The 22,978-nt window shown below is 43.4% G+C and overlaps 1 protein-coding gene across 2 annotated transcripts in view; it reads left to right on the plus strand.

Annotated features, from left to right (window-relative positions):
- The first annotated feature begins 150 nt into the window (after window positions 1-150).
- Window positions 151-22,978, plus strand: part of LOC129133157 (neuronal acetylcholine receptor subunit alpha-7-like) — a 64,444-nt gene continuing 41,616 nt past the window's right edge. The window contains exons 1-2 of one of the 2 annotated variants that reach the window (XM_077171676.1): window positions 151-378; window positions 22,392-22,531. In XM_077171676.1, the coding sequence (XP_077027791.1) occupies window positions 180-378; window positions 22,392-22,531 (339 nt within the window). In that variant the 5' untranslated portion in view covers window positions 151-179. Of the gene's footprint in view, window positions 379-2,516; window positions 6,418-22,391; window positions 22,532-22,978 lie in introns of those variants that run through there. The other variant, XM_077171677.1, reaches the window with a different exon arrangement.

Raw genomic sequence — 22,978 nt, forward strand, 5'->3', positions numbered from 1 at the left:
GTGCCCGCGGCTCCGCAGGCCGCGCTCATGGCCCCGGCGTGCCCGCGGCTCCGCAGGCCGCGCTCATGGCCCCGGCGTGCCCGCGGCTCCGCAGGCCGCGCTCATGGCCCCGGCGTGCCCGCGGCTCCGCAGGCCGCGCTCATGGCCCCGGCGTGCCCGCGGCTCCGCAGGCCGAGCTCATGGCCCCGGCGTGCCCGCGGCTCCGCAGGCCGAGCACATGGCCCCGGCGTGCCCGCGGCTCCGCAGGCCGCGCTCATGGCCCCGGCGTGCCCGCGGCTCCGTGGGCTCCGAGGGGACAGCGCCCGTGTGCCGCGCACGGACAGAGGCAGGGACAGTGGAGGGACGCTGCCCCACGGTGGGAGGGAGAGAAGGAGAACGGTAGGGACCGAGGAGTGGCCGTGTGTTCGAGAGTGGAAGGGAGGGACCGGGAGAGGAAAAGGGATGGTGAGTCAAAAAGTGGGGATAGGGAGAATGAAATAGGGACAAGGAAGGGAGGAGGAGGAGAAGAAGCGGAAGAGAGCAAAAGGAGACAGGGATAAAGAAAGAAGTCTGGTGATAGGGAAGTGAACGGCTAAGAAAATACACAAAAAGGATACAGAATCAAGCCTGAGGGCCTGGCAGTAGGAGGAAGAGAAATTGGGAAAGAGAGGGGCAGAGTGGAATAACCGGGAAGTGGGGCAGAAACAAAGAAGAAGAGGCATGGGAAGCAGGAAGGAAGCACAGCAGGAAGGAGGAAGGTGGACGCTGATTTGGGGAAAGAAATTTAGAGATGGGAAATAGGACAGATAAGAAGATCTGCAGGCCTTAAGGATGCAGGCCTGGCTGAGTCTTGGCTGAGTCCCTGTCAGCAGGGCCAGGGGCTGGCATTGCTCCCCGACCAGCTGAGCATCCACCATAACCAGTGGTGCAGACCCCAAGCAGCCGAGGAGGCGAAATCCCCCTCTAGGCTGAGCTCTGGTGCAGTGCCCTGCACCTCTATGCTTCTCTTTCTCTTCTCTTCTTTATGCTTCTCTTGTGTGGGGAAAGGACAGAGCAGGGGCTGAAGAATCAGAGCCTGAGCCTTTGGGGATAATGGGCTACTTGCAGGCCTGTCTGACAAGGCTGGAGCTCCTTGTGCCTTGCTTTTGTTGTGCAGCTCTTTCCATGTGCCATTGGAGCATGCAGAGTTCAGGTGGCAGCTCCATTGTCACCTCAGCTCACCCACTAGGCATCTGCTGCCTACAAGAGTGGGAAGCCATGAGATCCCTAGTTCATGTAGACCCTCCTGCCACCATCTGCCTCCCTTTGCACCAGCAAAAGGAGTGGACCCCTCCATAGCTCATTTCCTTGGCTTCCTCATCCTAGCACCCAGCAGAATGGGGATTACCCCAGCCCAGCTCCCTGCTTAACCAGCCAGATATATTTACAAGCTGCAGTACTTTCCTATCCTCCAGCATCCCCAGCCTCACCAACAAGGTCACTTGGCCTGTGTATGTGTGGCCTGGTGTCATTTACCTTCCTTGGAGAGGAGCTGAACCCACTGAGTGGTCTCTGCAGCTTGACATGCATGGTGAAACCCTGGTGATGTGACTTCTGAACAATGCTCTGTATCCTTCAGCACTTGACACCTTTATCAGAATTCCCCAAATCACTTATAACTCATCCAAACCATTCCTCAGATAAAGCACTTTCTAGTACTTCCTGCATTATGAGGGCTTTCTTTATCCTCCTTTCTTCTTGTGCAGCTGTTAAGGTGTGACTGTGGCCAGTTGTCCTTTATCTCTGTTCGCTCACAGCATGAGGTGCTGAGTTTGGCTTGGAAGTCAAGTCAATGCTAGAAGGGCTGACTGGGCAAACTCAGCAGCAAGCATGGTTAAAGGTGGTAGAAGAGCTGTCTCACCTGCAGACAAACCACAGAGGAAGGATGCCCAGCTCCAAACTTGCTGAGTTGTACCAATGTGACCCAGAGGAGACAAAACCTCAGGAAAAGGAACAAGTCACATAACTTCACAAGGTCAGAACACAGTCTGAACCCCTGGGTAGAGCTTTGACATGGACCTTGTCTATAAGCTCCAGTTTGCAGCAGTCCATCCCAGGCTTCACAGGGAAATGGCTGTGAGAGAAAATGTCCGCCTCTAAGTTCTTTGGTGAAAAATCCTGGTTTCTGTATTTATGCCATCTGCTTCTGTAAGAGATGAGCAATGAAAAAATCCAGAGCTGAGGGGCAGATGTACATCCTTACTATAGGATCTCAGCCAGAAGGGCTGGTTTTATCTTCTCTGGGAAAGTTTTTTTCAGTGGCTGCACAGTTCAGGACATGGGAGAGGAGGAGCACAACTTGCACAATAATTTTGTCCTCACTGTATCCTTCCTTAACCACAACCTGTGAGAGAAGCACACCTTCAGGCCCCTGCACTGATGATGAAACCTATGTAAGCAGCAATCCCAACAAAGAACCTGGTTGCAGCTCAGTAGTGCAATAAGTTATGTTTTATGGACTCCACAGTGTATATTTGGTTGTCAGACATGCTCACTTCTGCCAGATGACATGGTTAAATGGCTGTCTGTGGAACAAAGCAACCCAGACATTTCGAAAAATTCACTTGTAGCCTAATTTTGAAATGTGATTAAGAGCTGAGAAGTGCAAAAAAGGAGCTAGACTGCAAAGCCCCTGGATTCTGCCTGTCTGCATTTGCATGCTCAAAGTGGGATATTGCAGCACCAAGTCTCCTACTTGCAGAGAGTCATAATATAGGTGGATTTTCCATCCTTGTGAGATCAGTGACTTTCAGCCTGTGCTCCTGTGAGTAATTTGCAAAATGGAGCTCTCAGTTGAGGCAGCCGAGGTACTAAGGAGTCACTTTTGCAGCAGCAGAAATTATCTTGGAGGGGAAAACACCATCTGAGGAGCTGGGAAGGTTTCCTCCTGGGGGACGTGGGTATTACTTCCATCCATCCTTGGGCCAGACAACAATTGTGGCCTCACTTACGTAGCACAACAGTTGCTGCTGCAGTGTCACTGACAGGCAGTGAAGTGGTTTGTCATCCCCAGCTGTCTTCAGACCCCACCGCACATGGCAAGCATGGCCATGGAGCTGGACAACTGCTGTCCCATCTGCCTGGACAGCTGGGAGCAGGCCAGCTATGTACTGCCTCTCTGCTTCTGCTAAGAGTGCCTTCTGCAGTGGGCTGGGAGCAAGCCTGAGTGCCCCCTCTGCAAGAGGAGGGTGACCTCCGTCCTGTACTCGGTGTGGGGGGATGACAGCTTTGAGGAGCATGTCATTCCAGCCCACAGGACACCATAGGACATGTTCCACCTGAGAGGAGGAGGTCCCAGGTACCCAGCTGCTCCCCGTCCCCACCCTGGCCATCAATGGGAGGACAGCCACATACAGTGGCTGAAGGTGAATACAGCAAATGAACTACAATATGTGTGATGTTGTACTCACTGATGAAAGCTTTCATTTTTAAAGGAATTTAAGAAAAACCCAAACCTAAACCAAAAATCATGGACACAACTATTCTCCACATTGTTCTACTGTGGGGATGTGAGGGGAGTAGAAAAGGAGAAAAGGAGAAGTTTAGGTGCAGCTGCCCTGCAGTCAGCACAATTGTCTGCAAGAACAGGCATCTCTGCTGTTGGACAATACCTTTTTCCTGACCAAAAGATGTGACAATGGAGAGTTGTTTTAAAAGCTTTAATTCCATTTTTAGTCTCATGAAAAGGGTGTGACAATACAGATGTTATAGTTCACGCGATCACAATCAGAAGATGACTATTTTGTAATTACAATACACTATATGCATTTCTTGGCCTGTCAGCTTTTTGCCACACCATGCTGTAAATGCCTTAAAGCCAATCATCTAGAACTACCCCTCATGTGTCCTATTACAATGCATCTTTCATAGTTCTGTTTCTTCAAAGCATCTAGTCTTATTTGCAAGGCCATCCTGCGAAACTTTTTTCTAGCTCCATTTCTCTCTCAACAATATCTGTTCTATTCCATGGCATTTTTAAGTCAACATTTCTTGTCTCAAAGCTTGCATGTGGATGCATACTATGTGGGCTTTCTGCCAGGCCCTGAGAAGGGCCTGAGAAGGGCCTGACAGAAAGCCCACATAGTGTGCATCTGCAAATCCATTTCCCACACTCTGCAATGGGCTCTGCTCAAGTGATCTCCCCTGCAGGAAGCTGTGATCATGTATCAAACTCACTGATCTCCTAAGCACTTAGCTGCTCCCAATCTCCATTGCTCTGCAGCACTATCAGACCTGAGACTAGGACTCCTGCTGCCCCTAGTTCCCACAGCACTGCGATAGTCCTGCCATCAGCCATGTGGCCACTGCCCTGGAGTTAGTGAGCATCTCCTGCACTACGTCTCAGCATCCCTCCCCTACCTTGCTGTTCTCCACCACCTGCTGTCATAGCTGCATCGGGAGCAGAGGCAGCTCTTTGAGGATGGTAGGAAGCAGCAATAGTGCAGTGCCTTGTCCCATCCAGCCTGCACTACTTTGGCCCAAATGAGGCTTTGTTCCAGCTTCTATGGGCTTCCCTGCACAGGCACACAAGGAGCTTTGCCCACCAGCTTATTGACACCATCACAGGCTCAGTGGGGAGGCCCAACATCAAATGGGCCCGGAGGTCAGCAGTGCAGCTGGAGAGTGGGAGAACAGCCCCTCTACAGTCCCTGGCCCTGATGCCACTCCAGGGGGTCTCCTAGGCCAGCCTTCATGGGGTCCCAGCAGCAATTCCCATTCTGTCCCCATTCCTACCCATGGGGAGCAAGAAGGAGCCTGGGAGAACCCAGAGGAGGCTGTGCCTGGTTGTTCCACGTGCAGCTGGTCAATGAAAGCTCACCTGGGGCGTCCCAGCAAGCCTGCAAAGGGAGGGCCAGCAGCTCTGAGGACCCTTCCCAGACCCCCAGGAAGACAGCCCACCATCCAGTGACAGGGTTGAGAGGGCATGAGGATATAGCTAAATCGATCCAGGCTGCAGCTGGGGTATACGCCACCCCCTTGTGGTCTCAGCCTTCCAAATCTATTTAACATTTATTAAAAGAAAATGAAAGCATGAAAACAGCAGAAGATGTTTGTGTGTTACTAACTAACGCTGGTGGTGTTGCTTTCCCCACTTGTAATGTTTCCCTCCCCTTTCCTGGTTCTTTGACCACCGATTTTTCACATGTTTCCTGAGCATTGTAAGTTTGCATTTCTCAGCTGATCCCAGGGCAGATGTTTCCAGCCAGGGAGACTCCACAGTCAGCCCGTGCCCCACCACTCAACCTCGCAAATCCTCCTCCTCAGTGCACCCTGTGCCCCACATCCCGGGGCTCTGCTCTCCTGCCAGCTTGCGCTGCCCGCTGCAGCCTCACTACGGCAGTGCCCAAATCCCTCCTCCTGCCCAGAGTCACGACTTGCTGATCCTCTCTGAGTCAATCCAGGGTTGTACCCTGTCAAGGCAGGAGCCCCAGGAAATTCAACAAGGGGAAGTACGAAGTGCTGTCCCTGCTTGCAGTGAAAGACAAGTGGGTGAGTGTTCAGAACAGGTAAATGAGAAAAGAAAGGCCCAAATGATGAATATAATTTATTCAAGACTTTGCCTCACCTTGCCTCTCTTTTGCTAGTGGATAAAATTGTGGAGAGGAAGGGGAGCCAAGGTGAGTGCGAAATCCCACAGTAGACAGCTGGGGAAGAGGGCACTCAGAGCAGCTCCCTACATCTGGTGGAAGTGATTACAGGAAGGGGTGCACAAAAATTGGACAGGAGATTGGCTATTTTCATATTGTCAAACTTTTGCGCTATTGAATCCCCCCTGCCACCTCTGCTGGGAGAAAAGGCAGGTGTGTGCCACAGGTGCTTGCTGCAAGTTGCCCTGGCAGCTGGGAGGGAGCAGAGGGGGACACACTAATTCATTTCACCGGGAAACAACTCTAGAGGCACTCGAGTGCAAGCACTGGAAACACTGCAGCCGTGCTGTCTCAAGTTAGGTACAATATGTGGAGATGTGGAAAGCGTCTCCGAGGCAGCACACTCCCCCTTCTTGCAGTACACAGACAGCTGTGTGCGAGGATCACTTGCATTTGCTCCTGACCAGGGAAAGGCTCAGTGTGTTGAGCAATGTGAGTCCAAAGGAATGTAACCTGTTCCTTTGTGTTTGGATTTACTGACCAAGCACTGAGCTGACTTTGCTCCTGGGGACTGGAGAAGCACATGAGCAAATGCACTTTTCCCCCCTGGTGGGAAGCTGGTTTGATGCCTTATTACCGTAATTGCCAAATCCATCAGTCATTGCAGGCTGTCTTCAAGACTTCATCCTCTTTCACCCTCTGCTCAGGAAGGAGAGCCAGCTTATTTTGACAATGCTCACAGAAAGGTGCTTGGCATTTGTTTATTCTGCACTGTACCTCTGGTCATCCTTGTTCTTCTCACTCTTTAAAGGTAAGCTAATCTGTGTTTGTCCAGGGCTTTCATTTTTTTTGTAGTGGTTTGGGTTTATTGTTGCTGTTGTTTTGATTTGTTGTTTGGTTTTTGTTTTTTTTTTTTTTTAATCTGCTAAATGCTAGTTACATCCAACCTCAAATATTTTTTTTCAGTAAGTCTTGTATTCTGCTTGTATTTTGGACTTCATTAGAATCCCATGCTGGTTTAACTGACTTTTGTAATCAGTTTGGGTAAGTTTGTGGATCTTACAGTGCTGGGATCTTACATTTTTTTAGAGAAGGAAGAAGTGTGTGTGTTTGGTTTTGTGGTTTTTTTTTTGGTTTTGTTTTTTTTAATTAAAGGTGAGTAATTTTAACTTCCGTAAATTAATTGAAATGGTTGTGTTTCAAAAGAAATATTTTCTTGCTTTCCTGAAAAATGTAACCTTACTGTGGTTTTTTGACAACAGGAACTTATAACTTCAGGCTGGGCAGAATGATTTGGGAACGCTGTAGGTGTGTGAGTGCAATGGTGTTCTACAGAGAAACACAAGCAGAAGAAAATTCATAACTGCTTATTCTCTGTGCATCATGTAGAAATATTAAATCTGTATAAATAATACATTTATTAATTCTGGTTTGTTTTTATTAAACATACTCCTAGTATGCTTAATAAAAAACAGTTAAGACAGAGATTGATTTATAGCTGAAAATATCTAATAAGAATAATGGGCTTCTGTAGTCTAAGGTGTCAGCTCTGACTAAGCTTCTGTCTTCAGAAGTTTCAGCATGGTGCTAAAAAAATAGGAGCTGTGTGATTATTTCAAAACATTCAGGATAGCAAGGCTGACAATAAAGTGTTTTTAAGTGAGAATGTTGAAATAGCCACAGTCATGAAAGATATTCAGTATTCTACACAAAATGTGCTTTTATGGGTCCCTTTCAGCTGAAACATAAATGTCTGCAGCAATCAAAAATTCTAAAACTAGGTATTCTAGTTGTGAAAGGCCATGTTTTGTTTCTCACAATTTATGTGTAAAGCAGGATTGTCTTTTTAAAGCAGAAAAAGTTGTCCATCTATTTCAGAAGTGCAAGGGCACTGGAAACTTGCATATATGGGATGTTGCACTAGACTATTCATGCCAAAGATAATTCCTCATTAATTCATCTGAAGCTGTAAAACATCTGGACATTTCATTATTACATATCCACATTTCATCTGCCTAATGTAGTAATGGTACTGCAGAAAAATATTTCCCCACCTTGCTAAATTAAGAACCTTGCTATCTTCAGGACATTTCTGTGCTACTGTAGGAGCTGAACTAACAAGCAGGTTATAACATCTAGTTATAAGATAAGTAATTTTGTGGACATTCCCATTTTGAGAAGTTGTGTGTCATGTAAATCCTGCCTTTTAAATAATGAGTAATCACTAATTCCTCAGGGGATGCCTAGTTTCTCTATACAGCACATGAAGACAAACTGCTTTTATAAATAATTCAGAGAATTTTTTGTTAGGTGCTCTTACCAACAGCTTATAAGTGTGCACTTTTACAGAAAAATGCTAAAGCAGAATAAAATAATCTCTGATAATGTTGGTCTGTAACTGACTTCGGCTTTACAGATTTTTTAAGTAAAAAAAAAAAAAGAAAAAAAAGGGAAAAAACCCCAGAATGACCTGGGAATTGAGCAGCTGGGGCAGAAGAGAAAAAACTCAAGATGATATTAGCATGTTATCAGTAGCAGAGTTTTTTATTTCTTAACAGTAAATCCAGATGAACATCCCCCTGGGTTCCCTAGTTCACCCACAAAGAAGTCACACCAAATTCAAATCATAGCTAACATCACTCTCACATAGCACTGAGTTTTTTCAACATTGTTCATAGCAATTTATCAAGTACTGAAAACTCCTGTAGGGCTGTTTGACAGGAAAGTTGTTGCAAGAACTAGATAAAAACCAAACACAAACAACACATGAAGAACTCAGTTTTTTTCCCAGTTCTTTCCTCAACTGTCTGCTTCAACCTGACTTTACTTGCAATAATGCTAGAAGCCTCAGTAGTCATGTCATTTAAGCTGGGTCATTTCAGCCCTCTTTCTCAAAGGGCTGATGATGCTTTTTTGAGACATGGGTCTAAGGAAAAATCAGGAAACTGGTTTTCAACCTTCCTATATCCCAGGTGAATACTCTCAGGGTCAGACATCCCTTCCAGGCCAGGGGCAATCCTTGAAGAAGCACCCAGAATGTAGAAGGACCCAGTGAGTCTCAGCAGCTACCTAACAACCTTGGGTGGAGAAACTCGAAAAACCTGGTCTAGGGATTGATTGCAAAGGAGGGATCAGTCCCATTCCTGCTCCTTTTTTTGAATGTGATGCAATCTGAGAGATAGGGTGCAGACAACCCTGCAAGTACATTCTGAGAAACGTGTCACAGTGACCACGAAGATGCATAGCCTCTCTGAGGAGTTACCTTCGGATCAGGGCATGGTCACCTAGAGGGTTTGAACAGCCAGGGAGGTTAAACACACACTTGGCTGGCCTGCAGTCAAACCATGTATTCTAATTACTGTGCCTTTATATCCTTTTTTATTTCTCAGGTGAGACCATTACAGTGCCCACATGCCACACAGAGCAGAGTCAGAGCTCTCAGGTTCTTTGTTCTATACAGACTGCCATCAGGGAGGGTCGTACTGGGCAAGTGGCTTTGAAAAGCCCAGCAAAGGCAAAGGCAAGCTGAGGACAACAACCTTTCTCTGCAGTCTGGTGGGAATATAAGTGCTCAGCTGTATGGGACAAATCCTATGGCAGGAGATGCTTCAAATGACCTAACCAGCTCAAATATGTAAATGATGAAGTAATTCAGCCTGACTTGGTGTACCCAGCTGGTGCAAGCAGCTTTTCTTTGGCTCACTCACAATACAGATTTGAATTGCAATGCTACACCCAATTTCGTGCTTTTTCACACCTTTGCTTATTTCAATGGGGTCTAGTGATCACATCAGAACAGAACTGATGATCTCTTGGAGCAAATCCTCACAAATTTCTTGGTTCACTTCCATGCAAGCAGGTGCTGTTTCTGCAACAGCAGAAGCATTGGCAAGATAGCCTCAGAAGGCCAGATTCCACTGCCAGGCTACAATTTCTCTAATGTGAGCTAATTAGACTGAGGTGACATGAGTTGAGAGATTTGTGTAGTAGGAAGAACAAATAATGTTACGTAAATGCCTATATATGGAGTCTAAACTTCAGGCCTCAGCTGTTTAAGCCTGATAGAACTGCAATGATGTGTTTTAATCAAACTTATGTACTCCAAAGAGACGCGGTCGAACAGATAAAAGGATTCCTGTGCCTTATAGGAGTACAGTGTAATATCATTGGTAATTTATGTGGTTGGTGAAGTAGCTGTATTTTTACATCTCATAACTGTTATCAGAGTAGAACCATGTGTGAAAGTTAAATCATTTAGAATCTTTCATACCTTAATTAGAGGTCTGAAGGTTCTATTCACCTCAACTCTCCATATTCTCTATGTTGATGCACTGAATGATACAGTTTCAAAGATAACAATGCAGCTGATGCACATTTAAAATAGAAAATACATGAGCTAGGTCTTAGCTTGTACTGGTAGCTCTTTTCTTCCATATTGATGGCATAAGAAGATGCCACACATGCAACTTGCAGATGTGGCAAATTGCTGTCAGATCCCTGCCACTACTTTAATATCTAATAGCACAGACAGCAGAGCTGATCACTCTGAATGCTGAGAGCATGCTAAGGCATCGCATGTGCATGGAGCCAAGGGAATAAATGTACTTGTCCCTGGCATGTGCACATATGCTCTGTTATCAGGAGCACTAGTGCCATTGATATCTGTCAATACATTTAAGACAGGGTCCTCAGCAAACCCATATTTCCTCTGCATTACTGTCTGCTACAGTAACTTGCTGTTCATGCTTGCTTCTTGAGGTTGACTTTATAGTTCAATGAACCAGACCTTGTGTTCAGTCAGTAATCTTCTATGTGCATTCACTGGCACAGCTCTAAGGCTGATCTGTATTATCATAGGCACAGCTGTGACAGTGGAGCTGGCCCAAGCTTCTGAGAAGTTGCCAGGCTCCAGGAGAGTTGGAGGTATTTCTATGTGCATTTGCTGATAGGGATCTGAGCTAAATCTTGTGTTAATTCTTTTCAAATTTAACTGGAAAAAGTGGGCAGCTCCAGAAAAAGCAACTGAGTCATGACATCACCAGTGCCTATTGTTACATGCAGCTATTGGTATAGCAGTCTTGCATGTAGGGAGGGGTCCAAAAGCAGATGAGAAAGTAGCATCCATCTGGTCTTTGGGATGATGCCAGATGGCACCTTGGGTACCTTCAGCCTTGCTTCAGCTCGCAGAGTTTTCTGATGGCCTCAGAGCAGAAGTTCTCGTTCCAGGCAGAGGTTTTATCTCTTAAAGGCAGCTTCAGAACTTTTCTTTCTCTCTGGTTTACTTTTCTAAGGCCTGTGGAAAAGAACATGAGTTAGTTATGGTGGTAGCACATACAATTTCATTTGCATGTGACAAGCAAGGAGGGAGGTATAGTCTCTTCAGCTCTAAAGTGTGATTCATGTAGATGAAAACCCTTTGCATCAGTCCTGACATGGTTGTTTGAAGATGTCTACTGACTAGAGATCCTACATAAACTAATTAAGAAAGAGATCAAATCTGACTGAGACAGGTAGGACTAGCACTGGCAATCAGTATCAACCCAGGAAATGAGAAAGGCAGACAGGAGTTTATTGCTGTTTTAGAACACAGTCCTGAGAAAATATGGCTTAAAGAAAGAATTTTGCTTATCAAATACTTTCTGCATTGAGCAAACAGCTGATGAGAAGGCTGAGACCAGAACCAGATGGAGTGTTTGGAAGTAAGAATCTCCCCACCCAGGGCTTACAATTGAGTCAGTAAATTGCAATGGAAAGGAGCCTGTAGTCAACATGAGTACTTATGTATGTAAACAGTGAGGTGCATGTGTCTCCATCTTGCGTTGCTATCAATTGGCTTTGCTCAATTAGAAAATCTGTGCTTAATGGAGTGCTGAAACAGATGCCTGCAAACCTTATCACCATTCGGAAATGGGTATTTTCAACACTTTTGCATTCCACAAGTTTGAAGAGAAAACCACAGTCCTCATTTCTATTCTTAATGCAGCATAGATTTGATCAGAAAAATTACTTAGAAGAAACAGGCAGGCTTGAGGAGGTCTCATTTCTCACTGAAAGCTCCAAGATGCTGAAGTCAGTTTGCAGACTGGACCAAGACAGTACACGGTGTTCACTGGAGCTCAGCTTTGATTACATGGAAAAACATCACTGTCACTCAGATCTTCACCATACAAAGGGAGAAAATAAAGTTGTAAATTGGAAAAGGTGTGTCTTTTCCAATTTAGGAAGGCAGCTGAGGTGAGGGAGGGTCAGATCTATACAGGTTCATATAATGGTAGAATAATTTGGCTGGAAGGGACCTTCAGAGGTTGTTCAGTCCCACCCTTCTTCTCTGTTGGGTTTTTATCTGAGGAGTCAGCCAGCAGACATCTCCAAGGACAGTGGTGTTCCTTATGCAGATAAAAAAAAGGCTCTCTTAGTACTGTGGGAATGCCCCATCATGCACCTTTATCTCACCGGTCCTGTCCCTGTGCACCTCCCAGGAGAGCCTGGCTTCTTCATGATGAAGCCCTTCCTCATGGAAGCTGAAGGCAGCCAAAATAACTCTCCCTTGTTTTCTCATCTCCAAGCAGATCAAAAGCATATCTCTTTAACTCCAATCCATCTGCTGGGTTACAGCCTGTTGTTTGTGGCCTCCATTTCACTCACTCCAAGGGATCAGTGGTGCCCTATGGAGGCTTCATGACACAGAACTAACTGTGTGTCATGCAGTGGGTCTCATTGAGCGCAGGCTGGCTGTAAAGAATGATGCTTCTTAATGTTCTCACCGCATCTGAGTCAGTGCATTTGGGAAAAACGAAAAGTAGAAAGTCATATAATCATGCAGATAATACTTTACATAGTTCTTAGCCATCTTGTGGGTTTTTTTGAAGATCCTGCAGGAGTGATAAAGGAATTGATGGAGTGCTTTCCCTTTAATATTGTGTCATTTTAGAAAGGTAGTCAGCAAACTGAAATCCAGCTTTTATAAAAAATATAAAAATGGAAAGCAATTATAACAATAGGAAGAAGAGATCAAAACTTAAATAAAAAGTTGCCAGATAGTTTGCAGTTCCCACTGTTTCAAGTGGCAAATGGGCAGCAACTTTGAATTAAACCTGCTTATGTTTAGGCTTCACACACAATCCATAAAATGGCAACTGAGCAGCTGCAGGAGCTCCAAGCAAAAGCTTTGCCTTTCTTTTATAACCAAACAGCTATCCTGTAGCATACTCTCTGCAGTAGCATTTTGTTCAAGGTCTGAGACTTCGAATGTAATTTCCAAAGATATTAGGGTCACCAATAATAATTTAAATTTCTTGGATAGGTATCTCAGCTCAAGCACTTCAGCACTCCTGGCACCATCAGATATACTTATGTGTTGCCAGATTATATGAAAGAGAAGGTAGATCTAAGGAAACCGGTCTGTGGGTAAAGAGAAGAGACATTCTTCTCCAGAGGAGGTCTCTGTCAAGTGGACAAATTACTTCACCTTTGGGTCAAAATGCTGTAGCAGTCTCAGGAATTCTTTGCTGAGGAATACAAGAGGGCTGCCCAGACAGTACAGAATCACTTTCTAACTTTTAGGCTCATTCTGGTCTCGCTCAGAGACCAAGCATCCCGCATCTGTGGCATTGCTGCTGTATTACAGGATGACAATCTTGCTCCCTCTGGACGCACAGGGCACCACTTCTGTTTTAATATTTTTTGTCTGCACCACCATAATTCAGGAGCAGTAGAATGAAGTTACCAAAGCTTAAAAGCAACAGAGTAAAGACAGGACAAAATCACGCTCCCCAGATCGTCATTCTCTAGAAGTACCTCAATTTCACTGTGATTCATTTCTGCTCCTAGCCAGGATGAGTGACTCAGCCAATGCAGGTTTGGCTGGCAGGGTGCAGCAGGGAGAGACCAATATTTAATATAATCACTAAAAAAACCAGGACCTGAGCCATGTACCCAAGGAAAAGACAATAGCATCTAGTGTTCTGAAAACAGATCAAGGCTGACCAACACTCAGCTGTCACTGAGATCTCGATACCTTTAAAGTCTGGGGGAAAAAAATCAAACAACAAAATAGATGTAAGCTTTTAAGCCATTTTGTATGCATATAAGTAAATCTGGACTGAGTCAGCCAAAGCATAGTACATACAGTTTCAAGTGTCTTAGGTCAGATCTTGACAAACCTTGTTTGATTGGTCACAAGTCCAATTTCCTCAGAGCCAGTCATTTACTTCATCAAGAGGTATTAGAAGCAGCTCTTCTCTTCAATGTGAAATAAATTCAGACTTCTTGCTAAGAATTTTCACACCCTTATTTAAAGTTCCCTTTGTATTTGAAGACCTCTACCACCAAAGCCTCAGACTTCTTTCCCTTAGAAAAAAATTCCCTTGATAGCAGCCACTTCTGCTGCCAAGACCTCCAAACTATCACCAGCTGATTGGCAGCACAATATCTCACACAGACAGGCAGCATGTTTGACCTGACTTAGTGAAAGCTCATTGGTACTGCCTAAAACAAGGCTGAGTCTTATCTATAGGTGTGCTATGAAAGTTCTGCTCCCCAAGTGTGAAACTGTTTCAGATTTAGGAAACATTTAGAAAATGTCTCTCCATATTTCCCAGTTCACATACTAAGCACTGAACAAATTAGCAGTCATTCAAGGTGCAGTCAAAACTTTCATCTGACTAACCCCCATCCCTTTCAGAGGGCTCTTACATTGTGTTTTTCATTATCCATCATTTAACTTCTGGTATTGTAAAGACAAACCTGGAACTTTCTTTGCATTTTCAGATCCATGTTCACTAAGGACGTTTGTGTCTTGCCTGTGCCTTGCAGCCAGTGGAGCTCTTACTTTGTTCATGGACAACAGCTGCAACTTGAGTGATGAGGGAAAAAGGCAGGAGAAGCCATCTCTAGCCTTGCCTATTGCATCCTCAATGACTTTGCTGCTTAGCTTTGCTATGCAAGTACAGGTGGCAGGCTGGCAAGGCAGAAGCTCACAGTTTGGGAAACTAGCTGTCTCTGGGATTATAACCAGCTGATGACTACTGCAGAAGGAAAAATGGAAAGAAGCACTGCAACATCTCTGAGCACACTGGGCAGTTCCTTTTCATAGTGTTATTGTCTGTATCATTTCCACTCTAGCATATCCTCTACATTACCCAGAGGAGTTTAACCAGATTACCACTGCTTCACCAATAACACGCTGAAGCAATGGTTTAGAGCAAGATCACTCCCTCATCTTTGAACCATAAAAAAAGGCAACAAGTTTTTTTTCCTGTTAAGGACATCCCTGTGACTAAGGAATAGCTCTTGGAATCTTTGCTCTCTTCACATCTTGGGACAAAATGATTATGTTTCTCTTTGTGGAAAGTTAGTGTATCTCAGTATATAAACTGAGGAAAACTGACTAGAAAAGGCTGATTGCTGCTCAGGCAGGGGTGGGCTGGGCACAGATCAGTGGGTGGCAAGCAATTGTGTTGTGCATAATTTTTCTTCTTTGAGTTTTATTTCTGTCTCTCTTTTTGTGGTCTCCCTTTTCATTATTATTATTATTATTATTATTATTATTATTATTATTATTATTATTATTATTATTAATGTTTCATTTTTATTATGTTTCATTATGGTTTATTATTAATATGTTTCATTAATGTTATTGTAATTTTTTTTCTAATTCTTCATCCTCTTTGGGGAGGGGAGATTGTAAGCGAGTGACTGCATGGTACTCAGTTGCAGTATGGGGTTAAACCGCAACATCATTGCAGGCTCCCTCACTGCTATTATCTGCACTGGTTTAGGAAAAAGAACTCCTCCTACATATTGTTTTTCTCAGCCTAATCAGACTTGCCTATCTGTTTCCAAAGAAATCATTATTACACCTGTCAGTTAACTTATGACTTTCTTGGATCTGAGCTCTCCACATGTGTAGAGTGGACTTTTGATGGGGAGGTGCCGACTGACTTGACCCTTTTCAGAGCTATCTGATAATGCTGTCTATAATGCCATAGCTTCCACATTGATGCCACTTAACAGGTGAAGCTCATAGTGCTTTCCCAAGAAGGGCTTTCCCTGGGTTGACTGGTTTGGGTGCTGAAACCCATAGAGATGAAGGGATGTGACAAGATGTTCTGCAAGCCAGTGGGATCAGGGAGTGCAGGAGGCCAGTCCAGTATACTGATGGCCATATCACTGGTGCCTTGCTTTTATCTTACGGTTTTGTCTCTTCCCTTTGTCTTCCATTACTACTCCTCTCCACAAATCCCAGGATAGTTGGCAAGAGTTGCTTCCAGACAGCCACAGTACTCTGTAATGTGTAACAAGGGGTGTCCTTCTCTTCATGACTGCTCCAGATTCCTCCTCCTGTGCTCCCTGTGCATCTAGTATTGTAGCAATGACTCTTGTATTGCATGGAGCTAATGCAAACTAGCATTACACTAAAAATACATTTTTTGCCTTTACTGGCTGTAGCTACTTAGGTTTCTGACCTGCAGTAATGAGGCAGTTTAAATAATGTTGATAAATATGATTGAGAGGCATCCCACTGTTAATACCTCAAAGTGAGTCTCTCTACCTTACACACATTACTCAGCCTTTAAAACACCCACAACCAAGCCAATAGGACCAAAAATATAAACTCATCCTTGCATTATATCGTTTTAGCATGTTGTCATGGGCCTAGAGTCTTTAAGAAAAAACCTTTCCTTGCATACCTTTTTGATACCCATCTCTCCTGGGAAGTCTTTATCTGCTATGAAAGAACAAAAATTATCTGTATCAGGAATATTCGGCACTTCTTGCTTAAGAAGTCAAGTAATTTCTCACATTCCTCTGAATAGCTGATGAATTTTGTGTGTAAGATGCAGAAACAATCTGCATAGCAAGAGACAAAGATTAGAGTCAAAGATTACCCAGAAGGGAAGTAGATTAAAAAGAGGTTTTAAATGAGGGAAATATTCAAATACACAACACATAAACACACACACACAGACACACAGGGGGTAGAGGTAGCTGATGTGATTCCATTGTTTCTTATGTGAATCCACTTCCCTGAAGGCATGATGGCATGCATTTTAAATCAAAGGGCATTGAAAGAAATAGTGCATTTGCAGCCACAGATAAAAGTAACAATGCTGCACATAAGAACAAAAGCAGATGGGACACATCTGTGTCTCTGGGGATTAAGTGACATATGGCAATGACATCCTTTACATTCTCAAAAATCTGCAAAATATTCAAAAATAAGTTGTTTTTTATAGCTACCAAATATTAGAACATGCCTCATTTTGTAAATGCTCTTGCCATTGCAGTTCTTTCTGCGAATGAAATGGTCTGTGAAATAACCTGCTTTTTTCCTGATACTTTTCATGCTTCCCCCATAATTCATTATTGCATGTAGTGTGTGTGTGCGTATATGTTTCCTGTGATCATTCTGTTTGGATTCTGAAAGCAATAGCTAAAAATAGCTAAATATCCCTGCAAAAGTACAGTGATAAACTGAAATGAAAATAAATAATAGAAGGAGCTGTGGCAGGAAGATTTTAGGAAAACAGTTTTAAGTTCTAGGATTTAGCTCTGATAACCATAGTTTTTTAATGGATTTTTCCTCTGTAAATATTCCAGCTATAAGAAAATTAAGTGCAATCATTACCCAACTAGACTTAACAACACTTCACAGTATAATGGGACTGATGTGTTTGTTTTTTATAAATGCCAGAACTTTACTCATTTTCTTTTATGAAACAAATAACAAACAAAACAAATAACAAACAAACCAAAACAAAAGATACATGTCAAAGTAGCAGTTCAGAGAGAAAAAAGCGACATAGATGTGGTGAAATACTTGCAGAAGGTACAAGGGGAGTGAATAAATGTCACAGCTACAGTATCACTCAATTTTGAGACCTTTCATGAAGTATTGGGGGGGCAAAATATATAAAAGCAATAATGTGATGGATCAGAAACATAATGTTGATTGTAACTTACCATGTTCTTCAAAAGGATTATAAATGAAAGTGATTTTAGGAACTGTCTTTGAAAACAGAAGAAGAAAACAAAGAGACATTTTATAATTCAGAGGCATGTTAGCATGCATATATGTTAATAAAAAGTGATATGGAAAGACTATGATATTTTGTCTGAAAGCCATCATGTTAGGTACCAATAATCTTGTATGAATAAAGTAATGACTTGTATATTTGGACTCAAGTGTCTGCCTAAAGAAATGAGCAACAGCTAGAAAACAGAAGCTCCCCCTCTCCAAAAGTTGAGAGATTTTGAAAACAAAACCAGGGAACACTATGAAACAGATATAGAATGGTTGATAATACAGATGTCATTGTTGAAAAACTAGTGGAAATCTGTGTTGTACTACCTATCTACTATCTTGTCAATATTTCATTATTTATTCTTTGCTGTGCACAACCAGCCAGAATATGTCTCAGACCAGCATCCTCAGTTAAGAAGCTGACTACTTTGTGAACAAACCTGGGGAACTGGAAGGGCTGGACTCTTGCCTTATAGTTTGGAGACCTTGGCATGCAAAGCAGAGCAGGAAAATCAACCAGCCAAGACCAGGCATGACAGCACAGCTCCTGGAAAGGAGAGAGCATCTGTCCTTCCTGGGGATGCCATATGGATAGTCTGGCCGGACCTAACTGCAGGTTCCCTTGCTGTGCAATTCTCAGCAATTACATCTTGGAAAGAAACATGAAATACAACTATAGCATCTATGCTCAAAAGATTGGTAGCAGTTTATCGTTTATATGAATCATTCAATCAGTGGGCTTCTTGAAAACTTTTTTGCATATGCAGAAGCATAGAAGGAATTTCCAGAGAGGCGTTTAAAAGTTTAATGTAGTGCACAAAAAAACTGCTTTCCATAGAGCTCTTAGCAGCCAATCCAAGGATTGGTTGCCTTTTGCTTCCCAGTTGTCTGCAAGCTCCAGGAGCAGTTTAGTTATTTAGTTTATTAGCAGTTTAATACTCATTTTCAAAGTATTAAACAGTAAATCTTGAGGAACAATCCAGCCCTTGATCTGGTAATTCTATGTTTCCTTTCTACTGATAAGCCCCAGCACTGGATCCAGCATTCCAGGTCTGTATCACCAGTGCTGTGTAGAGAGAAAGAATCACTTCTATTGATCTACTTGTGTGGTTCTTCCTGTTGCAGCTCAGGGTGCTGGTGACCTTTGCTACAAGGGTGCATTGCTGGCTTATAGTCAGCTTGGTACCTATAAGGTTCCTCGTGGCTTTTGTGCTATCCTGCTCACCAGACAGCGAGCCCCCAGCCTTTTCTGGTACCTGGGATTACTTCTCAGGTGCAGGAAAACTTTATACTTTTTTTCATTGAACTTCATGGGGCTCCTGTCAGTCGTTTCTCCAGTTCTTCAAGGTCCTTCTGAGTGGCAGAAAACCTTGTGCTGTATCAGCCACTCCTCCCAGTTTTGCACCATCTGAAAAAAACCCAGCTTTCTAAGGGTGCACTCTGTCCCATTCATTCATAACAGTGTTAAATATCATTGTTGCCAGTATCCATCCCTGGAGTACTCCACCACTGGCTGGCCTTCAGCTGAACTTTTTGCTGCTGACTACAATCCTCTGAGCCTGACAGTTCAGCCACTTTTCTGCCCACTGTTCTCTTATCTAGCCTGCAAGGCATAGACAAATGTGTGTGAGAATTTTTCAGAGATGGTGTCAAGAGTCTTGCTAAGCTTGAGGTAAACATTCTAATCTGCTCTTCACTCAAATTTTAATGAGTTTGTATGTTTTCCTACTGCTTCAAAGATACTTCATAGACAAAGGAGACACTATCAGAGGCAGTGGGTCATAAAAACTCTCAGATCCTTTCCTTAGAAAACACGCCCTTTGCCAGTTACTTTTACTTACCAGTAACATAGGCAAGCAAGTCTGGCACTGGTTTTGGGAGACTGACTTGGCAACCTTAACTATTGACAGCCTAGTTTAAAAGATGAACCAGTGCCACGCTTTTGGTTAAATTTGCTGTGACTGAGAGGTAGTCAGTGGTAAAGCTTATTCTACCACTAGTCCTGGGAGATTCAGGCTTCCCCATCACCAGCAAGCACTCAATTTAGCACACAGAGTTGTAGTGTCAAAATGCATTAGCACAAACATAGGAGAAAAAAAGCAGAAATCTGTCTCGAGTATGAAACATTAAGTATTTGAAAAATACAATTTAAAGAAAAAGGCTGTGAACATATAAGTCAGACTAGACTTCCACCTCAGTTCCTTTCTCCAAAGCAGCTGTAGCAGAGACATGGCAGTGTGATTAGGCTAGCCAGCTCTTTGTGGCACCAACAGCTGCTGTGGCACTTTGCCAGGACACCCCAGGGCTCCATCGCTTCTGAATATATGTCATTTTGTAAGAAAACCATGCAGCACAAAAATATATGGTCACCAATGCCAACTCGGCAGACTAAGAAAAGATCATCTATGACCATGTTAATAGTTTTGAATTCAAGAGACTGTAAAGTACCAGCATTATATTACAGAGAGGAGAGTTGAAGAAAGGATGGAAAATTAGGCACAGTTCTTCTCTATTTCATCTCACAAAGTTTAACAGGGAAAGACTGTTGACTGTTGACAGGAAACAGCTTGACTTCAGCGTGGATGAAGCTCACAGTGAAAAGATAGCTTTCCAAAGCCTAGAGCAAAGGGTTATGCTTAGATTTCTGCAAGCCCCCCCTCCCCTGGGGGGCTCTTCAACTTACTCCAACAATAGTAGTACCAGGGCAGTCTAGCAGCCCAGTTGGGTTCAGAGACTGGTGAAGGGTGCTTTTCTCCTTTTAAAAGCTGAGGGAGCCAGCTTAAAAGAAAGGTTGAAGGCAAGTATTATGTAAGTACTCAAGATGAGAGTAATAATTCAGAAAGTAATTTCTTCCCTAAAGCACAGGAGCATGGGTGGGTAGGTGAGTGAAAGGACAGCAAACTCAGAGCATCCAAACTGCTCCAAACTCAGAGCATCTTTCCATAGGACAACATGTGGGATTTTCACAGGTTTCCTTCACACACAAGACATTTATGATGGAGTCTGGTCCTGCTGAGGCACTGGAAAATACTAAGGCCATAACAGAGGACTTAAATCTCTGCATGAGTAAGCAGGGAACATTACTTAAGATGATGAAGGAGAGATACTGTGGTCAGAAAGCACATTGGTGAAAGCACAGCAACCAATACTGAGGTGTCAACAAGGGCTATTGAAGGCTTGCTTACAGCATTTGCTCCTCTGGGTGCCTGTGATCATGTAGAATGTTATGCAAGAGGAAAAAGGACTCATGAAATTGATGTGATGGTGTAGTTTACTAAACTGAACCAAAATACTCTTCTTTCTTGTTTACTAGGCACTGCCATGCTAGAAAGTCACAATCTCCCTTGAGTATCAGCAAAAATGAAAAGAACACAAGTTAAACAGACCTATGGAGTGTTTATAAACTGAATTTATTATTAGTTTTAAAAGACATGGCTGCTTTGTTGTAGGGCAGCTTGTCTCAGGCTTGAAGTGTTTGCTAAGCACAGTAAGAGGCTGGGAAGGCAGAATGGATTGTTACAGTTTGTTTGCACTGTCAAGGAAATATTCATCACAACCTCAATCAAGAAGTAAAAACCGTCATATACAGAGAGTGGTAACTGCAGTGGATAAAAATTGCTTCAGTCCAAAGTAATAATGATTTAGAGTGCAGATTCTCTGCCAGGGATTGAATTTATACAGTTCAGAGAATACACACTCATGTTGACAGAACTGATTGACCTCAGGGAACCTGCAGCCCATGACCTTCCCTCTCTTAGGTGCAGCTCTTAGGTAGAGCTCAGGCTGCCACTAGCCACAGCACCAAGATCAACACAATTTTGGGGAAACTAGGGTTCTGAGCAGTGTATCCCAGCAAACGCCTTGCTTTGCTGAGGGAAATCACCAAACCTTTACCACCCATAGTTGTCATCAACTATGACATTCATCAACCTGGCAGAGCAGGTGAGATGGATGCTCTCCACACCCACCCCAAAGGTGGGAACTAGGGCATCTTGGAAATTAAGCATAGACTGAAATTCTGCTAATCTTCAACATGCTCAGCTGCTTGCATGACAGCTTCGTGTGGAGTCAGTTCTCAGTGCAAACTGAGTTAAGCGCGTAATATCAGAAATTCAATGTCTCTGTAATAGCTGTCAAATACTCTAGACTTTATACCACCACCTCAGTAGGTGTTAACAAAGTGTGCTGCCATCAGATGGAAAAAAGTCAAGGAAAGTAACCCAAAACCTGGAAAAACTGAAGAGGATAGGAAGAACAGTTGTTACTGTTTCTTGAGCATAGAAAAAAGCCTGATACATCGGCTCCAAGAAATAAGGGTACCTGTTACCCATGCTTGATATAAACACAATATGGCTAAGTAAGTGCTGGCTCACAGTAGCCAGTGTCTAGTAAATAAGAACAAGCAAATTAATGAGTTCATTTGCTTGCCTTCCAGGAAGCTGCCTGGTAGTTTTGGAGCCTCAACCCTACTGTCCATCAGCAGGAGGGACTCCAAGGAATATTCAGTCAGAGCCCCAATTCTGTTCAGTAGCTTCTGGATGTTACTAATGAGTTAGAGTGTTAGTAGTTAATTTTTTTGAGAGTTCATCATTCACATATGCAGAAAAGCTGTATCACATCCATATGCAGAATTTGGGTGATATCTTTAGGAACTGCTTTCTAATTACAAACCTAAGAAGAGGGAGTTTTCAACAAAACAGATGTACAATGGTGGCTGTGTGACAGTGTGAATGACAGACACCTTCTTTCTTTTCCTCAAGTCTCTCAGCAGGGGGAAAGCCAGAGACGCTTGTACAGAGAGCTGCTGCGGAACTACAATCGTCTGGAACGACCCGTAGTGAATGACTCCCAGCCGCTCGTAGTTGAGCTCCAGCTTTCCTTGTTGCAGATAATTGATGTGGTAAGTTACTTGCTGTTTTCTTCTCTGTGGCACCCGTTCAGCATAACAAATCTGATCTCTCATCCAGGAGATATATTTTTCCTCTTTATCAGGCTATCAAAGATGAAAGCAGTCTGTCTTTTGCTAAGCATCCTCCCAAAATGCTGGAGTAAATGCTTTGGCACTTTAGAAGAGTGAATGTCGTCATAAAAGCACAGCTAGTTCTGACACAACATGAGCTTTAAGGAAATGAATTATGTATTTTTTTTCCATTTGTTTTAAACAGAAAAAATAATTCAATCAATTAGAAGCCATGTGTTACTACAAATTATTAATGATACATTCTTCTCAGAGCTGTGTGGGATGCAACAACTCAAGACCATGTGCACATTCAAAGCTACCATCACTGCACTTACACTTTTTCATTAGATATTATAATGGCATTGGCCTCTTCTCCCATCATATTTT

This window comes from Agelaius phoeniceus, chromosome Z (genome assembly GCF_051311805.1).
Source record: "Agelaius phoeniceus isolate bAgePho1 chromosome Z, bAgePho1.hap1, whole genome shotgun sequence".
In the NCBI taxonomy this organism is placed as follows: Eukaryota; Metazoa; Chordata; class Aves; order Passeriformes; family Icteridae; genus Agelaius; species Agelaius phoeniceus.